Source organism: Anthonomus grandis, chromosome 3 (assembly GCF_022605725.1).
Source record: "Anthonomus grandis grandis chromosome 3, icAntGran1.3, whole genome shotgun sequence".
NCBI classification, from domain to species: Eukaryota; Metazoa; Arthropoda; class Insecta; order Coleoptera; family Curculionidae; genus Anthonomus; species Anthonomus grandis.
In genome coordinates this window covers 43,989,746-44,005,648 of record NC_065548.1, presented here as the reverse complement: position 1 = coordinate 44,005,648, position 15,903 = coordinate 43,989,746, and the positions used below count along the sequence as shown (strand labels likewise).

The 15,903-nt window shown below is 33.7% G+C and overlaps 1 protein-coding gene across 3 annotated transcripts in view; it reads left to right on the top strand.

The window, feature by feature from the left end:
• The window catches only part of LOC126734719 (TELO2-interacting protein 1 homolog), a 161,724-nt gene extending 148,781 nt beyond the window's left edge, over positions 1-12,943 (top strand). For all 3 annotated transcript variants that reach the window (XM_050438442.1, XM_050438444.1, XM_050438441.1), the window contains one exon: positions 12,665-12,943. In XM_050438442.1, the coding sequence (XP_050294399.1) occupies positions 12,665-12,814 (150 nt within the window). In that variant the 3' untranslated portion in view covers positions 12,815-12,943. The remainder of the gene's footprint in view (positions 1-12,664) is intronic.
• The last annotated feature ends 2,960 nt before the right edge of the window (positions 12,944-15,903 follow it).

Genomic DNA, 15,903 nt, shown 5'->3' with positions numbered 1-15,903 from the left:
TGGGCAGTCGCCCTAAAGTAATTCTTATTCAACATTTTTTTCTTTGAAGTTGGCAGAATTCTCTCTTACCTTTTCCCCAAGCTCACTTATTAAATTGATATTGTTTTCCAAAATCTTCTCTTCCAACTTAGCATAATTCTCTCTTAGTGTGCCAGAATTTTCTAGCAATACCTTTTCCAAACCTTCCATCTTTACTTCCAAACCTTGCACCATTTGACCGATCTCGCATGCACCAGCAAAAACAAAATTGTCCGGGTCAGCGCCTTCCTCAATTAATGCATTATGAATCCTTTCCTTCAGCTCACTTTTCAGCTCTGCTACTTTTAAATCCACCACCTTTGCCATTTTCACACATTTCGCAATATCTCCGATTTATTTTAGTTCACTATTACTTATTAATCACCAATTTCCAGTTGACTGACGTCCAATTCACAGTTCACACCTGACACCAATTTAGTGTTTTTAGCATTCGTTAAGGTGTGAATTAAAAAACTCGATGCACAAAAGTAGTCAACTGATTTAATTTACACGTACAGGGTGGGCCAATTTAGACGTTTTCCTATGGGAAGTCATGTCCCTGTTAGAGATTAAAAAAATTTTGACCTCCATTCTCCGGGCTCAAATTTTAAAAGAAGTTTATTGACGCAAATGAAATTTTGCTATGGCAAACAGTTTGGCCACTAGAGGGCGTTTCTTAAATTTGGTCATTTTCGTTTTTCGGCTATGGCTGTTGTGTTTTTAAAGATAAATGATTTCTGTAAAGACTTTCTTATAGCACTTTTAAGCGCTTAACATGCTCATGATATTTAAATTTATGCAGGGTGCTTCATTATTATTTTTTTTTTTTTTTTTTTTTTTAATGGAATGCATATTATTTTTTTGCATTTTCTTGTAGCCCTTAAAATTCCCTTTTCAAATATATATAACACTTATAATCTAAATTCATTAGTTTAGGAGATATAAATAGATTTCTTAAGTATCAATAAATTATAATGCCGTGCCATTTAAAACGCCTAAAAAACAGAGTATGCGGGTGACACAATTGCGGGTGAAACAATTGCGTAAAGGGTTGAGTAGGCGGTTGTCAAACTGCTTTGAGTAATACGTCATTTTGACATAAACAAGCTTATTTTCATAATCTGTTTTACTTTGTATTTCTTTTATGTGATAATCACAGTGTATCAAAACTATGAAAAATTCGATATGATTAAATGTTTTATTGAATGTAATGAAAATGCAAGAGAGGCCTGTAATTTATATCAACGACGATATCCAGAACGGGGGCAGCCACATAGTACGCTGTTTGAGAAATTAAAAAGAAACCTTATTAATTTTGGTTCTTTTGCTAAACCGCGAAGAAATGCTAATAATAATATAAATGACGATCAAGAACTATTGGATATAACAGTTTTGGGCGCAATTGAAAATAACTCTAATCTATCCACCCGGAAATTGGAAGTAGAAACTGGTGTGCCAAGGACCTCTGCAAGACGGATTTAAAAAAAATATAGGTATAAAGCTTATCGAACCCGAAAAGTTCATCATCTCTTTCCTGCGGATCGTGATAGAAGATTGGAATTCTGTCGGTGGTATTTGCAAAAGTGTGGTCAAGATACAACATTTGGCTACAATTGTATTTGGACGGATGAAGCATCGATTAGTAGTGCAGGCATTTTTAATAGGTATAATAGGTATACCTGGGCTCGAGCAAATCCTCACGCAACGGTGGCTGTAAGAAATCAAGGCCGTTACAGTTTTAGTGTATGGGTAGGCATATTTCGTGGTAGATTTATTGGTCCCTATATTTATGATGGACAGTTAAATTCAGAGCGATATTTACAAATTCTGCAAACGCAAGTTGAGCGCTTCCTAGAGGAATTGCCTCTAGCCCAGCAGAGGCATCCTATATTTTTCCAGCAGGATGGTGCGCCACCGCACAATTCTAGAGTGGTCAGTAATTATTTAAATGAGCAGTTTGGTGAGCAGTGGATAGGAAATCAAGGTCCATTACGTTGGCCGCCTAGATCCCCTGACTTAACACCCTTAGGTTTTTATCTTTGGGGAAGAATAAAAGACTTGGTATACCAACAGCCAATTACTTCAAGAGTAATGTTGGAAGAAGCTTTACATAATGCATTTGCAACAATAACAAATATTGAATTAAGAAACGCTGTTGATAATGTTGAAAAACGTAGCCGCTGGTGCATTGATCAGGAAGGAGCTCAGTTTGAACACTTGTTATAAGTACGTAATATATAGAGTTGCAGTTTTAGTTAAAATATCAATAAAAAAATAAAATCTGGTTTTTACTTTTTGTTTGTTAGTTCATATTCTAAGTTTAAAATAAATAAATAAATAAATACTTTTATTTTTTTTTACAGTATTATTTTGTTTTTATAATTGTATTTGTCCATTAATATAATTAATATTTAATAAAACAGGAGCTATTGTTTAATTTACTTTTGATTTTTAAAAGCGCTTACTGAAGTATCACAAATAAAAAATACAGAACCTATAACGTCCTTTTTTAATCTTTGAGTGTCTTAAATAACTGCACTTATTTTTAATAAGGACGTTGATATCGCAGGTCCTTAAATTCTCATTATATTTGATAAAACATCTAATCATATGGAATTTTTTGAAAAATTGATACGTTTTTGAATTCTAATATCAAAATATAAATACAAAGGAAAACATAGATTATAAAAACAAGTTTGTTTATGTAAATATTAAGCTTCACTTATAGCAGTTTAAAACACGCCTACTCTTCCGTTTACGCGATTAAAACGGCGGGTCATTACCTACGTGTTTTTAATATTTAAGAAATTTATTTATATATCGTAAACTATTAAATTTAGATTGTTAGTGTTATATATATTTGAAAAGGGAATTTTAAGGGCTACAAGAAAATGCAAAAAAATAATATGCATTCCATTCAAAAAAAAAAAAAAAAAATTTAATAATGAAGCACCCTGTATAAATTTAAATATCATGAGCATGTTAAGCGCTTAAAAGTGCTATAAGAAAGTCTTTACAGAAATCATTTATCTTTAAAAACACAACAGCCATAGCCGAAAAACGAAAATGACCAAATTTCAGAAACGCCCTCTAGCGGCCAAACTGTTTGCCATAGCAAAATTTCATTTGCTTCAATAAACTTCTTTTAAAATTTGAGCCCGGAGAATGGATGTCAAAATTTTTTTATCTCTAACAGGGACATGACTCCCCATAAGAAAACGTCTAAATTGGCCCACCCTGTACACACTAAGCACAATAACTTCAGACTACAAGAAATATTTATTTACATTGTAATTACTGCTATTTATGTCGATTTGAAAGTCGCGCGAATATTCCGAATTGAACTAGCGTCTTGGCGGCGAGGACTCCTATATACCTCGGCAGACCATGGTTCAGGAAGATTCGCTAACCTTTCACGTGTCTTCAGAGATGTCGTGCGGTGTGCCCGCTTGCGTCACTGCGATGATTTCGAAATAAAGGAGAATAGCTGATATACAAGGTGATTGACGACCGATGCTACGTAAGCTGTATATGGAAAACGGAACATTTTTCTGAAAATTTTATAGCCATGGTAACTCTATCGGTCTAAAATAATCTCAGCACTGCAGCGTTGCCGCTTATAAAGAAAAATGGCAATACCTTTGATTTTTTAAATTTTAACACCCTACATATATTTACATATTTTGATTCCCTGTTTCGTTTTGAGTCTTTTTTAATCATATCTCCCTATACCTATCTCTATGGTTTTCGAGGAAAAAATAATTTTGCGGGTTTTTTGTTAGAAACCAGGGGATAATGAAGTGTTTAATTCTCAGCTATTAAAAAGCTCAAATTTTAAATATCACTTTAAGAGACCATCTTGAATAACTTCCCATTGCCTGATATCTGTCTGTCCTTTGTCATTGGTTACATACACCAATGCTTGCAAGCATGCTCAAGGATGAATTTTGTAGGTATTGCCATTTTCGATCATTTATTTATTTATTATTAATATACTCTACAGAGTTACTCCCTCCAAATGGTACAAATAGGTATCCTAAAAAAAGCTAACTCTTAAAAAAGACAACCTAAACTAAGCCTTAAAAAAAACAAACAATAAGCCTAAAGCTAGACATGAATTTAAGTCTTTTAAACGTTCCAATTGATGAGAAAAATAAATCGACGTTTGTGTAATTTTTGTTGTAATTTATATCAAACCGATCCAAAAAGCAATTGAAACCATAGTTTGTTCGATGTGGTCGCTCGTAAAAAAGGCTACAAGTTCGTGTTAACCTTGGTGGTATCCTGATGTGGAGTTCTGCAAAAAAGGAAAATTGCCATTGCATCTTCTCTTCGCTTTTTCAAAGTAGTTAATTCTACTAATTGTATTTTTGTGACATAGGGAATGTCTCCATATGAAAATTGGTGTTTGTATAATAAAAACTTACCTATTATGTACACTCTCGATCCTATGCTGTTGATACTGATACGCTGGTGACCATATACTGTTGTACTCCATAAAGGGTCTGACTAAAGAGTTGTAAAGACACTGGATGACTTGAGTATCGTAAATATGTTTACATGTCCTGCGTAGAAACCGCAACATTCTACAAGCCTTCAGCACAATGTTGTCCATGTGTAAGTTAAAATTCAGCTCAGGATCGAACAGCTAAATAATTGATGCAGGTGACTGACTCTAATAAGACATTATCGTCTATAAGATCTCATTATCTTACACTTAGGTATATTTAAAGACAAACAAATTTCTTTACACCATGTAATTAATCTTGAAAGATCCTCCTGGATAAGTACATAGTCGTAAATACTGTTAACGCAACAAAAAAGGTTTTAAATCATCGGCATATAAAAGACATTTACAAACTTTAAAGAGAGAACTGAACTGAGAGAACTTTGAAGAGAACTGGACCAAAGTAAGAGCCTTGTGGCACACCTGATAAGACGCTGATTTCTCTTGATACTGCTCCACACAGTTTAACACATTGACTTCGTTTGTCCAGGTATGAGGCAATCCATGCTAGATATGCTCCTGTTTAACCCATAGCCTCTAAAGCCAAAAGAAGCTCATGAGAAAGAGTCAAAAGCCTTTGAGATATCAGTATACAGGGTGATTGATGGTTGATGGTACCTTAGACGTTTACGGAGAACGAAAAATAATTTTTTTTTGAAAATTTGGCAACATGGGTTTTAGCTGATGATCTAACGATTAAAAATATTTTTAGCGATGCAGCATTGCCGCTTATACCAAAAAGTAGTAGCAACTTTGTTATTTTAAATGGAACACCCTATATATTATAACATATTCTAAAAGGAAATTAAAATCCCTGTCTAAAGAGGTATTATGTTCCTATATCGAAGTAGTTCGGTTTCGGAAATAAAAGTAATTTTCTGTAAAAAACGGAATATTTTGACATATTTGCTTTAGTTGGCCATGAAAGGTCATGATGAAACAATGCTATGCTATTGATGTTTGACAGTGACATTTAGTTGATTAATAGTAAATACGCTTGGGTGCTTTTTTTAAATAGTGACCTAAAAATTCATTAAAATGGAAAGAAATAGTAATTCAAATGAAGTTTTGATGAATCTATTTATTATTCATGGACAATGTGACAAAATTGTAGCAAGAACATGCAGAAAGTTCAATGAAATGTACCCGAATTTACAAAAAATGGATAAAAGAAAATTTGTGCGAATACAAAATAACTTTATACAATTTGGTTCACAATTTAAAAATTATACAAGTTTGCCCAAGCCTGTAACGTCTGATGAGGACAACATCGTGAATGTTTTAGCCTACTTTCACGCATATCCACAAGCTTCCATCCGGAGTGCAGCAGATGATTTAGACCTAACTTATTATTCTGTGCAAAGAATTCTGAACGACAATAATATGCATCCCTTTAAATATTCAAAAGTTCATTAGCTGAAACCGGATGATTACCAACGTTGCATTCAATATTGTGAGATACTTCTGACACGCACTCAAGAGGATCCAAACTTTCTAAAAAAAAATAATATGGACAGACAAAGCAAAGTTTTCTAGAGAAGGTATTTTTAATAGAAGAAATCAACATTTTTGGGCTAATCAAAATCCACACGCGGTTAAGGAAATGGAGTTTCAAGAAAAATTTAGTTTTAATGTTTTTTGTTTAGTAAAAGACAATCAAATAGCTTTTTTTATTTACGACGGGTCATTAAACTCCCATAAATACATTCAGATTTTGCGCTCAGTAGTAGAAGATTTTCTGGAAAATTTAACGCTTGAAGATTATCGCACTTGCTGGTTCCAATTGGAAATTCCTGCTCATTGCACTGAGGAGGTGACACGTGAGTTATTTGAGAAATTCGATGACCGCTGGTTTAGGCGTATGAGACCATGGGACTGGCCTGAGAGATCACCTGATCTTACACCACTGGATTTTTACTTTTGGAGTAATTTGCAAATGGTAAATAAGACACCGGTAAACAGTAAACAGGAACTACATCAACGAGTTATCAATTGCATTGGTCAACTAGATCCTTCTGAAATATCATTCATTATATCATATCATTTTTAAGTTGTGAACCAAATTGTATAAAGTTATTTTGTATTCGCACAAATTTTCTTTTATCCATTGTTTTTAGACAGGGACTTTAATTTCCTTTTAGAATATGTTATAATATACAGGGTGTTCCATTTAAAAAAAAATCACTTTTTACCATTTTTGTATCTAGCAGTAAAATCACTAATTTTGAGCAACCCTGTATAACGTAGAACAAATTTTTATAGTGAAAAATAATGTACAATACTTCCATAAATTACGTTTATAATTTCAAGGTTCTGCGCGTTCCAGTGCCGTAGTAATACAAATTTATTTGGATCTATGTTTTCGTCAAAAAATAAAGAAAATAATTAATTTCTCGAAAACCACTAAAGATAGGTATAGGAATACCTTATACAAAATCAATCATAAAGTGATAGCGGATCGGAAAATAAAAAAATATACAGGGTATTCCATTTAAAATAACAAAGTTTCTACTACTTTTTGGTATAAGCGGCAACGCTGCATCGCTAAAAATATTTTTAATCGTTAGACCATCAGCTAAAACCCATGTTGCCAAATTTTCAAAAAAAAATTATTTTCCGTTCTCCGTAAGCGTCTAAGGTACCATCAACCATCAATCACCCTGTATATTGCATCGACTTGCAGTCCTGATTCAGTGTTTTCCACTATATAGCTTTGATAGATGGCCAGATTAGTTGTCGTAGATCTCCCTCCGAAAAAACGATGTTGTTCCACTACAAGGGCGCCTGTATGTTTCGAAGATTTCGTCTGTTACTATTGATTCGAAAATCTTTCCAAATATTGAAAGAAGTGAAATCCCTTTGTAATTCTTTACATCGGTTTTAGAACCAAATTTATATATCGGAAATAATATCGATTTCTTCCAAATAAGCGGCAGTGTCGCTGTGTTAAATGCTGTTGATATATTCTTTGCGCTCAGTAATCACGTCGGCGCATTTTTTGAGAAATATTGGCGGTATTCCATCAGGGCCAGGACTCTTAGTAACATCAAGGTTTTGGAGTTTCCTGAAGACTTCATCGTTGTTAAAGGAATGTGAGGATAAAGTGTCAATGAATTCCTCAGATAGGGGGGCTGTTGTTGCCATTGTTTTTCCTGTAATTTGAATACTTTGCCTTTTGTGATTACATTAATTTTCGCACTCGCTGCAACTTAAATCTAAATGGGACAACGTTCTATTCTTAATTCTTGTAAAACTGGGCCTACGTGAGATTATCTATCGAAGAGGTACCCAGAAATTGCGATTTTTCCAAATGGTGTGGTCTTTAGGTTAGCAAGTTCAACTCCTCGAGGTTGGAATTCGACCTCATGGTTACCACATGGCAACACTAGCCATGCAATGTGAAAGATTACTTTAATACACTTTATAAAAGACCCTCCAACATCTTTAGGTAAGCTTTATTCCTATTCTGTGTAAAACGTTTTCTCATGGTTTCTAAGGCCTCCATTTTTGAAGTTTCACGTGTTAATTTTAGTGTCTTAAGCCAGATCTTATGCAGGGTCTTAACAGTATACTGTGCGGTAGGTTACTGACTTTGGGCAAAGAGTAGTTACATACTAGCGGGTTATGGATTGTTTTTTTTTTGTTTGTTTATAGCTTTAGTGCATAGAGTTTTGATTTCAGAGGTTGTACTTTTAACAAGAAACTGTCTTATAATTTTTACAACGAGTTATTTAAGTGAAAGGTTAAACAATAAACATTCGCCAGAAATTGCATATTTTGATAATATAGTAGCGTTAATAATTGAGGCTTATTTTGTGTTATATTTCTTAACATCCTTTTTGTTATGTGAGAACCAATTTTCCAGTTAAAGGTTCTTACAACTGCACTTTAAATAAACAAATGGATAAAAAAAGCTTGTTTATACTATAAAATACTTCGATACTTATACGTAAAAGTAACAAAAAAAAGTATTATTATAAAAAATTTTCGAAATGAGTACCATTATTCTCTAAACATTTATAAAAATCGTTTTCTGGTGAATATATTTATCGCATTTCTAATTTCGCTTTCATCTAGCTCCTCAAGCTCGGTAATAACTCGCTGACGTAGCTCTTTTTTTACTATTTACTGGTATTGCATACACCCTTTCCTTTATTTTACCAGACAAATAAAAATCAAGGGGTATTAGATCTGGCGATCTCGCTGGCCAATCCCATGGTCCCATACGCCTAAAGCATCTATCATCAAACATGTCGTACAGTTCTCTTGTTACATTATCTCCACAGTGAGGCAGACAGGGGTTTCGTCAAGTTGAAACCAACAAGTACGAAAAATCTTGCATTGTCAGATTTTCCAAAAAAATTACTTAGAATACTTCTTCTAATTTCTAAAAATTTGGGAGAATTTAGTGGTTCATCATAAATTAAAAATTTTACTTAATTATCTTTTAAAAGGCAAAATATATTGAAATTAAATTTTTCTTGTAAACTGATTTTTTTTGTCGCGTATGGATTTAAATCAGCTCTAAACTGAATATTTCTCCTATTGAAAATTCTCTCCCTGGAAAATTTCATTCGCTTCGTTCCAAATATTTTTTAAGAAAGTCAGCATCTCCTGTTTTTCCACCAAAAATTGTTTTTTTTTCGAAATCGAACTAGCAGAGCTAACTGAATGAGAGCACTTTGAAAATTCGGAAAAAGCAATTTTTCGACCTCGTTTTTGAGGTTAAGAATGGGCTCCAAAAATGCGATATCTCCGCTAATATAAGAACTACGATCTCACGGATGGTCTAGTTGAATTTAAAATGACAAAACTAAGATAAAACCGTTGGAATTTTCCCGATAGTGGTCATAGAAGCCGAGATATCGACCTCCAAAATTTGTAATTTTTCATTTTTCGGGTATACCCCCGAAATCGAATTTTTTCCCCAAAAATTGATTTTTTTTTTTGGAATCAAACTAACTATACCATCGTCTTGCTCTTATCACCCACATCACGAAAACTCCGGGTTATAATGGGATTCGAGCAGAACTAACTGAATTAGAGCACTTTGAACATTCGGAAAAAGGCAATTTTTCAGCTGAACCATATAACCAGCTGAATACATTTGGTTAAATTTTCTACATGTTTTTGATATTATCTGATCATACGAGGGTGGTCCCAGAAGTACCCGGCCTGACCTAGAGATATCGGTAGTAGTATGAAAAATATCAGTGTATTAGAAAGTATACAATCTATAAAGCATATGTTTCAAGTTTAAAGACGCCACGTTGTTTAGTATTAGTTTGGCAGCCATCAATAGTAAACATTTTCAGTGAATTTGTGAAAATGGAGAAAATTGGTCATCGTTATGTGATACAATACTTTTATTTGAAAGGCCTCAGCCCAACCAATATAAAAGCTGAACTGTATTCTACTCTGGGTGAGTCTGCTCCTTCGTTAACAACAGTAAAATATTGGGTAGCACAGTTTAAACGAGGCCGTACAAGCTGCCAAGACGAGCATCGCAGTGGTCGACCAAATGAGCTGACGACTCCAGAAATTTTATAGAAAATTCACAAAGTGGTACTGGATGATCGTCGACTGAAAGTGCGCGAGCTAGCGGACATAGTAGGCATTTCAAAAAGTGCGGTACATCGCATATTAACTGAAAATTTTGACATGAGAAAGCTGTGTGCAAGATAGGTGCCGCGTTTGCTCACACTTGAGCAAAAATAGTGTCGTGAAGATGTTTCAATTAAGTGTTTAGCGAAATTTAATAGCCACAAAGCAGAATTTTTGCCTCGTTTCATAACCATGGATGAAACATGGGTCCATCACTTCACACCTGAGACAAAAGAACATTCTTGGATTTTTTACTTGGCTACCTTTCGGTATGAAGTATTGAAGATCCTTTGTGGTTGTAAATAGCCACCCACTATGCTGTCGAAAACACCGTCAAGGCAACCCACCAACCTCCGCCTGAAGCGTGACCAGTTCCAGCGAGAAAACGCTGTCACCGTTCACGCCTCCCTAAAAATCAGCGAGGAAAGAGGGCCCGTTTTTTCTTTTTCTTTATTTCAACTTTTCCTACAGATTTACATTTCTATTTTGCTCAAAGCTCACAATAATTCTTGTTTACTTACTTACTAGTTTCTTATAATAAAGTTTGATTTATTAACAGTAATAAGCTTATTTCTACTTGCATTGTTGTTTTTATATTACTGCGTGCTGGGATCGCTGTCCCTAACTACGCTATCCGCCCAGAACTCGATCTTTTGTCTGTCTGTCAAGTTTGTTTTACCGTTGTCTTGTCCAAGTTGTATTCTTAGGTCCCCGTAGTTCTCTGTTATCGTTTGTCTTGTTTGTATACTTTGTTCGTTTTGGCAGGTGTACATTATATGTTCGCTCGTTTCTACTGCGTTAACATCGCAATCGCAGTGACCCTCTGTATCTTTTAGTTTAAATCTGGCCAGATATCCTTTAAAGTTTCCATGTCCAGTTACTAATTGTGTGGCTTTGCTGGACAGGCTGATCTGTTCGTAACCTACTGTCTTGCATAGATTGTATGTTGTTCTTCCTTTGTCGGTATCGTTCCAATATGTTTGCCAAGACGTTATTACTTGGCAAACATATTGGAACAAAAGAACAGTCAAAACAATGGACTCAAAAGGGAGAACCGGCTCCAAAGAAGGCGAAAACCGTTTCGTCTGCAGGCAAGGTCATGGCGTCGGTTTTTTGGGATGCGCGAGGGATAATTTTCATTGACATCTTGAAAAACGTAAAATTATCAACGGCGAGTATTATGCGAACTTATTGCAACGTTTGAGCAAAGAAATCAAGTAAAAACGGCCGCATTTGGTTAAGAAGAAAGTGTTGTTTCATCAAGACAATGCACCAGCTCACAAATCCGTTATTGCAATGGCCAAAATTAACGAATTAAAGTTTGAATTGCTACCTCATGCACCCTATTCGCCAGATTTAGCCTCCACAGATTATTTTCTGTTTCCAAACTTAAAAAACTGGCTTAGTGGTCAAAGATTTTCCAACGATGAAGAAGTGATGTCTGCAGTTAATGGCTATTTCGAGGCGCAAGACAGTTCTTATTATAAAAAGGGTATCGAACTTATAAAACATCGCTGGGAAAAGTGTATAGAGCTGAAAGGAGATTATATTGAAAAATAAATAATTTTTTTTCCAAAATTTTCGTGTTTTCTTTCTTGGGTCGGGTATTTCTGGGACCACCCTCGTATTGTCCATGGAAAATAAAAAGCCTCGTGAAAACCTCATTTGAGTAGTTAATATCTTCCATTTTCGACTTTTTAATTAAGTTGATCATAAAATATTATATCAACAATCATATCATAAAATATTACATCAATGATTATATGTGAACTCAATATGTCACTGTCATTTAATAAACCATTGTGACATTTTTTTCATCGCTAACTAAGTAATTTACAATATAAAAAAAATATCAAATTTCATGAAAATAAGTATTTATTTCTAAAATGCATCGTCATTTCGATATAGGCATAGGAAAATGTTATCTTAAATGAAAGGTATTTTAACTGTTAATTAGAACATAAAATAAAATATAGCGTGTTCCATTTAAAAAAAGTACTTTTTGCCATTTAGCAAATGAAAGATATTACTTTAATTTTCAACGATCCTGTATAATGCTGATTAAATCAGGCTTTGGAAACTTAATCAGATTAAAAGTTGAGCTTTTTAGGAACTTAAATAGCTGAGAAATAAACAATTAGTTATCCCCTGGTTTTTAACAAAAAACACACAAAATTATTTTTTTATCGAAAACCGCTAGAGACTGAAGGAGGTTGTGCATCTCAAATAAGTTAAATAATAAATGAGTTTTAAAAAGCGTACAAAAAACATAATCTTCTGTACGCTTTTGACAGTAATTTTTCTTTTACGCCCGTAATTATTTTCAACATAAACATTCAGATCATCAGAAATTTTGTTTCTGGAACATCAATAACCTGTGGAAGTGCTCTTTCTAAATGAAAACTCAAGATATCAAACAGTGAAATATTACTAAAACAGTTATCCAAACTAAATATCAAATCATCTTAGCTAATATTAAATTATAAATAATACAAAAAACAACTTATTGCCTAATATGAAATGTCTTAATTGCAGGTTGCTGCCGTGGACTTTTTCCAAACTATGTGGATCTACGATGCGAGGGTAGTTAACGCAAAATTGGAATGTATTGCAAATACTGAAGAATATTTGAAAAATTTAACTAGGATAAAAGCATTTATAGACCATCGTTCAGAAAACAATTAGGTTTTGCCATTATTTTATGCGAAACTTTTTTCTTATCATTATTCACTCAAACTTTGCTCACAAGGCCGAAAGTATATTACGTCGCGACCCCGAAGAGTTTAAATATTAAAGTTGCAATGTTTCCAATTATACGGTGCTTTCATTTCAAAACGAATCACCCTTAAAAACATCTTAAAAAAAACACGTCAATTTAGATATACAGGGAGACGTTTAGTTTTATATTTGACAAAGTTTTGTCAATCACCTCCTCACCTTCAGCTAACCTCACAAATGGGCACTCCCGAAGTAAAAATTAATTTTAGACTATGGCGTAAAAAGTAATTTGACGTTTATTTGACATTTAATTTATAATTTGTCAAAAAATATTTCGACGTTTTATTGAAATGAAACGCGCTTGTTGAATTATCTGCACAGGCTGACTTTATTTCAGTAGTAAAAATATAAAGAAGACAAATATGCTGATGCTTCTATAATTAGAAACAACAGTGGCGTAACTATAGATCTGAATACTTCCTTTATTTTCAACACTCCCACAGCACAAAGTATTACTCAAACTTAACCTAAGCCTTATTTTCTATACCAAGAAAACTCAAAAATTTGTTTATAAATACTCAAGCTTTACTAAGTTTTCTGCTATAATGTCCTGAATAAAATTATGACGTGTTGTTACAGTTTATTTTCGTCAGATACATAAAGAATAAGAAAATAAAATGAATCCAAAATGTTAGCGAAAGCATAGCTCGATTATAGAACTTTAAGAGGCAATTTCTAAGTTATTCTGGTGCTAAAATAAATAAAATAAACAGTTATCATTTCAGTAATTATATTTATTTTAAATAATTATATTTTTGATATCAATAATTTTCAACCCTTATGATGAAACTCAAATTATTAATCATAACATTAATTTTTTTTTTTTAATTGTTTTGATTTCACTAATGTCAGAAGTCATATCCTAGCCAATAAGATCCCAGCTCATTCTCCTATATCCCTACTAAAATCATTTCTGGCGCGAAAATCTTTGACCTCGAGGAGTCTTGAAGAACAAGCCTTTGAAGAAGGTTGTTTCTTGGTATTTTTGCCGATTTTACTCCCATGAAAAGTTGAAAACTCACCTTTTGGGAATTTTAGTTTGTGGATACTAAATGCCATACTGCAATAGTGCAGGATTATAAGTGGTGTAGTTAAATCCCAACTTTTTCAAGGTTCTTTGTTTAAGTGTCCAGTTTTGTGTTCCCGAGAAAAGGCCAATTCCATTGGTAAGTCCTAATATTTTCATTTGGCATCTTGGTTTATGATAATCTACATATTCCACATGTAATTTTATATAAGTAGACTCACGCATACCGTTAAGTTTAACCATCAATGCTTATATCTACTTACTCTATTGGCGATTCCTCAATCTGGGTATTCTTCCACTTTCAGGCTTTTTTTTTATCCCCCAGTATGGTCTTTATCCACTATTATAAGAGGTAGAAATCTCCATTCATCTACTCCAATAACGTCCACAACATCTACATTGACATTCACTATTAAACCGATCCACCCAGGTCCCCCATCGCAATCATGCAGCCCTTTTGGAGCCAGGTTTGATTAATGTTTGTGACGTTTAGTGAACCATGCAGTCAGTAAAACAACCTAACCAGTAAACCAAAGTCCTGTCAACATTCATTAGCTTTACTGTAGTATATTAGATTAAATACTAACCTCAAAATTACATTGTTACCACTCTCATCATTAGATTTTACTACCACACCATTGTTTTGAATAGTTTCATAATAACTAGGTACATATTAGTTATTTTATTGAAATAGACCGTATAGTATTGAAATAGATCTTGTAAACTGGATAAATAGGCCTATTTCGAAGGTACTCATGCGAACTTTTAGCCCCAAACAACATAATATAAGATTTTAGTCTTGATATAAACACTATATTTAGGAAAGACAACATAACTTGTTCTTAAAATAATAAGTTTGATTATTAATTTTTCTTTTAATATAGATTCACTTAAAACTGTCTGTTCTTCCTTGTGAGATTTTATTTCAGGTTTATAGGTAGGTATAGTGCTTTTAGTAATTTCCTGTTTTCTTGGTCAACGGGATTTTCTTATCCATCTGGGATAAAACAGGTGGCGCTTATATTTTATTGATCTCTTGTTGAATCCACGCCACTCTACCAAAGTGGTTAGTGTTAGTCGGCTTCCCTTTGAGAAGATCCCCTGAGCTGTCTCTATAGCCTATAGTAAGTCTCCCTCCTTCCATTGGCTTCCGTTGTACCCACTTTCTAACCCTCACTCCCTATATCTTTACTCTCCTTTTTCCTTCCTGTTATTCCCCATCCCTCCATTCAAATTTCATTTAATCCAAGTATAATTAAAGCAATATTAAAGTAATAAATTTTTATTGATTAATTATATTGATTAATTCTTTGATTATTTATTTTTTTTATTTAACAGTGTGTCAATATGCTTTGACCTCTTTTGATACATTTGATTTGCAGACAACTTAATTGCGCTTTGATTGATATTAAACAACCTAATAGAGTTACATACGCCTGTTAACTCAGCTATTAAGCTTCTCAAATAAATCGCTTTTTTTGAAGCTTCTGTAACAGCCCTGTACTCTGCCTCGGTACTTAACAAAGCGACAGTTCGTTGTTTTCTAGATTCTCATGACACTGCAGAACCACAAAGCTTAAAACAAAAGCCCGTGTATGATTTATGGTCTGTTAAATCACCAGCCTAATTGCCATCAACAAAACCTTCTAATTCTGCTTTATCATCTTTATAATATTTTAACCCATAATTCACAGTACCATTTAGATATCTTAAAACACGCTTAGCTTGCTTCCAGTGTAATTCATCGTAACAGTTATTGAACTGGCTTAGATAGCTCACTGAAAATGCAATGTCAGGTCTGGTTAAAACGGCAAGATACATTAAACAACCAATAAGTTGTTGATACGGCAATTCGGCCATACAAGGATTTTGACATTTAATAAGATTAACATTGACTTTAATAGGCGTACTCACATTTTTACCATCTAACATATTGAATCGTTTTAATACCTGATTAATATGTTGTTCC